The sequence below is a fragment of the Cyclopterus lumpus genome, chromosome 6, assembly GCF_009769545.1.
Source record: "Cyclopterus lumpus isolate fCycLum1 chromosome 6, fCycLum1.pri, whole genome shotgun sequence".
Classification (NCBI taxonomy): domain Eukaryota; kingdom Metazoa; phylum Chordata; class Actinopteri; order Perciformes; family Cyclopteridae; genus Cyclopterus; species Cyclopterus lumpus.
Window position 1 is genome coordinate 2,090,001 of NC_046971.1, and position 7,500 is coordinate 2,097,500.

Below are 7,500 nucleotides of genomic sequence, written 5' to 3' on the forward strand. Positions count from 1 at the left end.
TATGAATTTACGTTTGTTCACTTGCTGCTAAAGTAGACGTTAAATCTCATTAATAAAAGAATAAATGTTGAAGTAAACAACAACAACAACAACACACTCACTGTTCATCTTCCTGCAGCAAGTTTCAAGTCCTTCAAAGATTTGAAGGTCGTAAGAAAAACATTAAAAACATTAAAAACCAGTCTGCGTGTCCTGAAAACAAAAATAACTCAAATTTAAATAAAGTACGATGTGAAAACGACCGAACTGTAAATCCATCTTTTCTTCTTTTAACACTGAAAACATTGTTGATTATTCAAGTAAAAAAACTACACGTTTTTCTCAAAATGGAGCTTGAAAAACTAAAACTAAAACAACGACGTTCACACAAACTAAAGCTACGCTCGTCCCTTTGAGACCAAAGACCTCTTAGAGTGGGAGGAAGTCCCAATGAAATGATGGCATACATAATTCAATTTAAATTAATAAAGGAGGTCGATGTTCACTTCCTGTGAGGCGCCGGTCGATTGGTTAGTTTGGCTCATCGTGGTCACTTTGGCGTTTTTAAAGGGTTCAGTTTAAACTAACCAATCGACAGCTTGGTGCGTTCCGTGAGGCCAAAACGACCGGCTTCGCCAAACGACCCTCAAAACGACCACCGAACGACCCTCAAAACGACCACCGAACGACCATCAAAACGACCACCGAACGACCATCAAAACGACCCTCAAAACGACCACCGAACGACCCTCAAAACGACCACCGAACGACCGCTTTCGCAAAAACGACCAACAAACGACCATCAAAACGACCAACAAACGACCGCTTTCGCAAAAGGAGTCCGGCGTCTCCGAAGGCTCCTTTGGCGAAGGCGGTCGTGGACGTCGGTCGGTAAAAAAGGAAAAAGATTCATCGTGAGAGTTCAACGTGCAAAATTTTTTTTTGCTTTTTCTACAGATATATAAAATAATAAAAATAGACGTTGTGTTTCACAGGAAGTAAAAAAAAAAAAAAGTGACGCGATTCAAGAAAATAAAAACAAAGACGCCGAGATTCCGTCGTATTTTAGGGATTTTGTGGAAGTTGACAAACTTTTCATTTCATAGAAAGAAAAATAAAGGGTCATAACACCCCCAAAAAAAAGGTATCGTTCCGTAAGCCTGGAGAACCGAAGCGTGGTTCTGTCTCCCAGAGACGCAGGAAGCGTCAGAGCCTCGAACCGCCGGCTTTCCGCCTCACGACGTCTCCCCGGTCGTCTCTGGCGTCCGTTCGGCGTCTCTCCAATCGGGACTCGAGCCCGCCCGGTCCTCGCTCTCCGTCCGGTCGTCGGGCGACACCGACTCGCCGCTCGGAGCGACGGGACTCGGGCCGTCGGCCTCGGCGGGACGCGGTTCGGACGGGTCGTCGGCGGGCGACGGCGCTCGAGAGGGCGGCGAGCCGGAGCGCGTTTCGCTGGACGTCCGAGCGCGAGCGTCGTCGTCTCCGGAGTCCAGCGTGCGACAGCGACTCAGAGGACGCTCCCTCAGCCGGGAGGCGCTCGCTGAGGGGCAGCTGACCTCCAACGTCTCACCTCGCCTCAAACGCCTCCTGTCGGGATTCACCTGAGAAGAAAAGGGACAAAACACCCTGAATTATGGTCTGTTTGACTCTAAATGACCATAATTTACTAAATGAACATCACGCTGTATTGAAGAAGACTTGAAACTAGAGATTGAGACCAAAAACTAATGTTTACAATGTTTACTGAGGGAATAAATCAAGAGAAGTAGAGTCATTTATATAGACTTCTATACAACCAGAGGAGTCGCCCCCTGGTGGTCAGGAGAGAGAATGCAGCTTTAACACATGAAGCATAGACTTCTATACAACCAGAGGAGTCGCCCCCTGGTGGTCAGTAGAGAGAATGCAGCTTTAACACATGAAGCATAGACTTCTATACAACCAGAGGGGTCACCCCCTGGTGGTCAGTAGAGAGAATGCAGCTTTAATACATGAAGCATAGACTTCTATACAACCAGAGGAGTCGCCCCCTGGTGGTCAGTAGAGAGAATGCAGCTTTAATAAAATGAAGCATAGACTTCTATACAACCAGAGGAGTCGCCCCCTGGTGGTCAGTAGAGAGAATGCAGCTTTAATACATGAAGCATAGACTTCTATACAACCAGAGGAGTCGCCCCCTGGTGGTCAGGAGAGAGAATGCAGCTTTAACACATGAAGCGTAGACTTCTATACAACCAGAGGAGTCGCCCCCTGGTGGTCAGTAGAGATAATGCAGCTCTAACCTGGTTCAGGTTGGTTGAACACCTGGAGGGCGGAGCAGAGGAACCTTTCTTCATCTGCTGAACCCTGAATCAAAAAGCGCATTCAAAACACGAGTGATTAATAGACTCTTATTTACATGTGAAGTATATATAAAATCCACTACAACTCGTTCCAGCGGGTCATGTTCTGGGTGCTCGTGAGAGGGCTACCTGCTGATGGACTGGGCCAGCTTCTGCCTCCTGCCACTGTTGTGATCCTGCAGCTTCAGGTGCTGCACGAACGAATGAGCTGCAGCGACACCAGGAGAGGGGGCGGGGTTAACATGGCAAAACATCTGATGACACCTATAAGGAGGCTGGAAAAATGTCTGAATAAATCGGAAACTTTGACATAAGCTTCTTCTCTGGGCGGTTAAACGGTTCTGAGGTGAGTAATTACCCAGAGCTCCTTTGGGCACAGACAGGAGTTTGATTGGTTCGGCGTCGGGAGAAAGTCCGGACGCTTTCTGCAGAGCTCTCAGGATCTCTGTGTTCTGTAGAAAAAACATAACATCATCACTTCCACTGCTTTATTATTATTATTACATATATTATATTACATTATATATATATCTATTTATTATAACTATTGTATATAAATAATAAAATTATAAATATATATATTATAAATATTTATTCTAAATATTATATATAAATATATATATATATATTATATATATATTTATTCTAAATATATACATATATATATATATATATATATATATATATTTATCTATCGGTCTGAATCATGTGTTCTAAAAAAAAAGAAATATGGCGACGTACTGACAAGACATATAAAAATTAAAACACATGAATATGTAACAAGAATTAAACAAAATATTCCTTCATTTGTTTAGGGGTGTGTGTGTGTGTGTGTGTGTGTGTGTGTCCACCTTGCCACCCAGCTCGTAGGCGCAGTCTAGCGGCGTCCTCTGCCTCTTGTTCCTGATGCCGGCCGAGGCTCCGCCCCTCAGCAGCAGCTCCACCAGTAACTGGTGTCCGCCGCGCACCGACTCGTGGAGCGCCGTGTTCCCCTGAAGGTTCACCACGTTCAGCAGCGCACCGCTCTGCTCGGAGACACCACACTTCCTTTATCTTCATTTAGTGACTTTAATGAAGTGATGATGAATGTTTATGATAAACTGAATGATGAAGAGTTCCTTTATGTGATGATGATGATGAATGTTTATGATAAACTGAATGATGAAGTGTTCCTTTATGTGATGATGAATGTTTATGATAAACTGAATGATGAAGTGTTCCTTTATGTGATGATGATGAATGTTTATGATAAACTGAATGATGAAGTGTTCCTTTATGTGATGATGATGAATGTTTATGATAAACTGAATGATGAAGGGTTCCTTTATGTGTTGATGATGAATGTTTATGATAAACTGAATGATGAAGGGTTCCTTTATGTGTTGATGATGAATGTTTATGATAAACTGAATGATGAAGGGTTCCTTTATGTGTTGATGATGATGAAACATGACGGTGTTTGTTTACCTGTAACAACGTCGTGGCCGTCTCCAGGTTCCCACAGAGACAGGCCTGTATTAGAGGTGTGTTGCCATAGTGATCCTTCTTGTTCAGTTTGGCGTTGCACTCGAGCAGAAATCTTACCACCTAAAACACACACAGATTTCAGCCCTTCAAAATTCAACGTTTTATATTTAACCAAATAACAAAACAAGACATTTAATGACATCGACTGATGAATCTTGAAAATAAACAAACATTCCTAATTTGTAGCACACACACCTGGACGTGGCTGTTCTGGCTGGCCAGGTGGAGCGGGGTGGCGCTCTGGTCGGTGCGGGCGTTGGCGTTGGCGCCGTGGCGGATCAGCAGGGCGGCGAGCGCGGAGCGGCCGTGCAGGGCGGCGACGTGCAGCGGCGTGAAACCGCCGGCGTTGCAGCTGTTCACGCTGAGGGCCCCGGCCTGTAGGACGGACAGCTGGTGGACACACACACACACACACACACACACACTAGGAGAACTCAATAACACATTCCCCCATTCTTCTTCATCCTGAGGAAGCTTAAAGGGACAGTTCACCTTCTGACTGGGAGCGCAGGCCGGACACTGGCACAGCGGGTGGCACAGCGGAGCCTCAGGCCGAAGAAGCCTTTCCTGCTCGTCATCCTCCTCCGCCTCTTCTTCCTCTTCCTCCTCCTCTTCCTCATCCATCCACTCCAACAGGTAACGCACCTGAAACACACGGTTGAAAACCGCATGTATTAAACCGTATTGACGAGTCCACTTCCACAGAGACGGGGGAAGCGTCGTGCTCACCATCTCCACGTCGCCGTCGGCCACGGCACGCAGCAGCTTCTCCACCTGTCAATCACACACAGTACTGCCGTTTGTATTACAGCTTCTACTACGATGAACACTTCTGATGCTACGACCAGCAGACCGTTGTTACCTCTCTGCGTCGGACGCGTTCTACCTCCGGTTTGACCTCAGAGCCCACGGACGAGGTGCTGGAGACGGAGGAGCGACGGCTGCTGCAGTCTGAAGCCAGAGGGGATCGACTGGGAGACTGAGAGGAGACAGAAGAAATACGAATATATAATACCACGCTTCATGTGTTAAAGCTGCATTCTCTCTCCTGACCACCAGGGGGCGACTCCTCTGGTTGTATAGAAGTCTACGCTTCATGTGTTAAAGCTGCATTCTCTCTCCTGACCACCAGGGGGCGACTCCTCTGGTTGTATAGAAGTCTATGCTTCATGTGTTAAAGCTGCATTCTCTCTCCTGACCACCAGCGGGCGACTCCTCTGGTTGTATAGAAGTCTATGCTTCATGTGTTAAAGCTGCATTCTCTCTCCTGACCACCAGGGGGCGACTCCTCTGGTTGTATAGAAGTCTATGCTTCATGTGTTAAAGCTGCATTCTCTCTCCTGACCACCAGGGGGCGACTCCTCTGGTTGTATAGAAGTCTATGCTTCATGTGTTAAAGCTGCATTCTCTCTCCTGACCACCAGGGGGCGACTCCTCTGGTTGTATAGAAGTCTATGCTTCATGTGTTAAAGCTGCATTCTCTCTCCTGACCACCAGGGGGCGACTCCTCTGGTTGTATAGAAGTCTATGCTTCATGTGTTAAAGCTGCATTCTCTCTCCTGACCACCAGGGGGCGACTCCTCTGGTTGTATAGAAGTCTATATAAATGACTCTACTTCTCTTGATTTATTCCCTCAGTAAACATTGTAAACATTAGTTTTTGGTCTCAATCTCTAGTTTCAAGTCTTCTTCAATACAGCGTGATGTTCATTTAGTAAATTATGGTCATTTAGAGTCAAACAGACCATAATTCAGGGGATGCTTTAGGGCTCTTTTTTTCCTTCTTTTCTAGCTGATTGTTTTAAAGTCACATGACGGTGCTCGTGACCTCTGACCCCCGCAGGTTTACTCGGACACTTCGAGAGGAGATCAGACTCACTTCTACTCCGCTGCGCTGGCGTCCGTTCTGCGTCGACTGCAACAACACGAGGATCTGCAGGAAGACACACACACACACACACACACACACACACACACACACTATTGTGAAGATGCTTAAGAGTAATAGTTTTATCATTTAAAAATATTTTAAATTAGAGAAATAGATACACACCGCAATAGAAACGATACTGAAGTATACTTACGATCGTTTTGACAATAAATTGTGTGTGCAAGTTCGGCAATTTTCAAAGATTTAGGATCAACACACTTTGGTACAATAAGCTTTGAAGCGACTTCCAATCAAACATCTTTTTTTGGGAGGTTTTGACGAGAAAAACATGCGTTAATTACTGTATTTTAGGTGATATTTATGTTTTAATGTTTAACACATCCAGAACACATTGTTCTGGAACCCGTTGTTAGCATTAGCCGAACAAGCTAACCTCATTAGCAATGTTAGTTAAGTATAAATGTGTTTATTTCTACAAGTTTGGACGTTAACCGTAACGTGTAAAGCAGCAGGAACCCTCATTAAACCTTGTCTCTACTAGGTCCCCCCCCCCCCCCCCCCAGGCTGACCTTGGAGTTGAGCGCGCACCGCAGCGGCGAGTCCTTGCTCCTGTTGAGGACGCCGGTGCTCGCCCCGTTCTCCAGCAGCACCTGGATGACGCCCTCGTAGCCCCAGCGCGCCGCCACGTGCAGCGCCGCGTCACCCTTGTCGTTCTGCAGGTCCAGGCGGCACGTCCGCGCGTCGTAGTACACCAAGGCCTTCACGCACTGGACAGAGAACACGGCAAGACTGCAGGATTCAGCGTCACTGGTCCGGTCTACTAAAGGGGGGGCATCGGTGTGAGGTACTTCTACACGGTCAGAGTACTAAGTACTACAGTAGAAGTACTGCTGTGGATGTATTTTAGATTTATCTGTTGAACTTTACGACCCAACGCCTCGGGTGCAAACGGCGGCCATGTTTGGTTGTTTACGTTCATGGTCATTCGGGAAGGCGTAGCGACCTTTTGACCTCTGTGCTGCAACGCTGAGCCGTGTTGTCGGGTCACATGAGGTTTAAAAATCAAGAGAATCAAACCCGAAGCTTTTAAAGGGTCAGTTAGGATTCACACACAAGGTCACACAATACACTTCACTGATCGGGTGGACCGGGGTCTGGACTGAAAGAGACGGGGTCTGGACTGAAAGAGACGGGGTCTGGACTGAAAGAGACGGGGTCTGGACTGAAAGAGACGGGTCTGGACTGAAAGAGACGGGTTCTGGACTGAAAGAGACGGGGTCTGGACTGAAAGAGACGGGTCTGGACTGAAAGAGACGGGTCTGGACTGAAAGAGACGGGTCTGGACTGAAAGAGACAGGGTTCTGGACTGAAAGAGACGGGGTCTGGACTAAAAGAGACGGGGTCTGGACTGAAAGAGACGGGGGTCTGGACTGAAAGAGACAGGGTCTGGACTGAAAGAGACGGGGTCTGGACTGAAAGAGACGGGTCTGGACTGAAAGAGACAGGGTTCTGGACTGAAAGAGACGGGGTCTGGACTAAAAGAGACGGGGTCTGGACTGAAAGAGACGGGGGTCTGGACTGAAAGAGACAGGGTCTGGACTGAAAGAGACAGGGTCTGGACTGAAAGAGACGGGTTCCTGGACTGAAAGAGACGGGGTCTGGACTAAAAGAGAAGGTGTCTGGACTGAAAGAGACGGGGTCTGGACTGAAAGAGACGGGTTCCTGGACTGAAAGAGACGGGGTCTGGACTGAAAGAGACAG

General features: G+C 47.0%; 1 protein-coding gene across 1 annotated transcript in view; it reads right to left on the reverse strand.

The window, feature by feature from the left end:
• Positions 1 to 7,500, reverse strand: part of ankrd27 (ankyrin repeat domain 27 (VPS9 domain)) — a 17,496-nt gene that overhangs the window by 571 nt on the left and 9,425 nt on the right. Inside the window, 12 exon segments of the mRNA XM_034534951.1 lie at positions 1 to 1,580; positions 2,262 to 2,325; positions 2,451 to 2,529; positions 2,680 to 2,773; positions 3,173 to 3,346; positions 3,789 to 3,908; positions 4,044 to 4,238; positions 4,341 to 4,493; positions 4,578 to 4,622; positions 4,711 to 4,827; positions 5,728 to 5,781; positions 6,309 to 6,506. The exon segment at positions 1 to 1,580 is cut by the window's left edge and continues 571 nt beyond it. Coding sequence (XP_034390842.1) covers positions 1,215 to 1,580; positions 2,262 to 2,325; positions 2,451 to 2,529; positions 2,680 to 2,773; positions 3,173 to 3,346; positions 3,789 to 3,908; positions 4,044 to 4,238; positions 4,341 to 4,493; positions 4,578 to 4,622; positions 4,711 to 4,827; positions 5,728 to 5,781; positions 6,309 to 6,506 — 1,659 coding nt within the window. The 3' untranslated portion in view covers positions 1 to 1,214.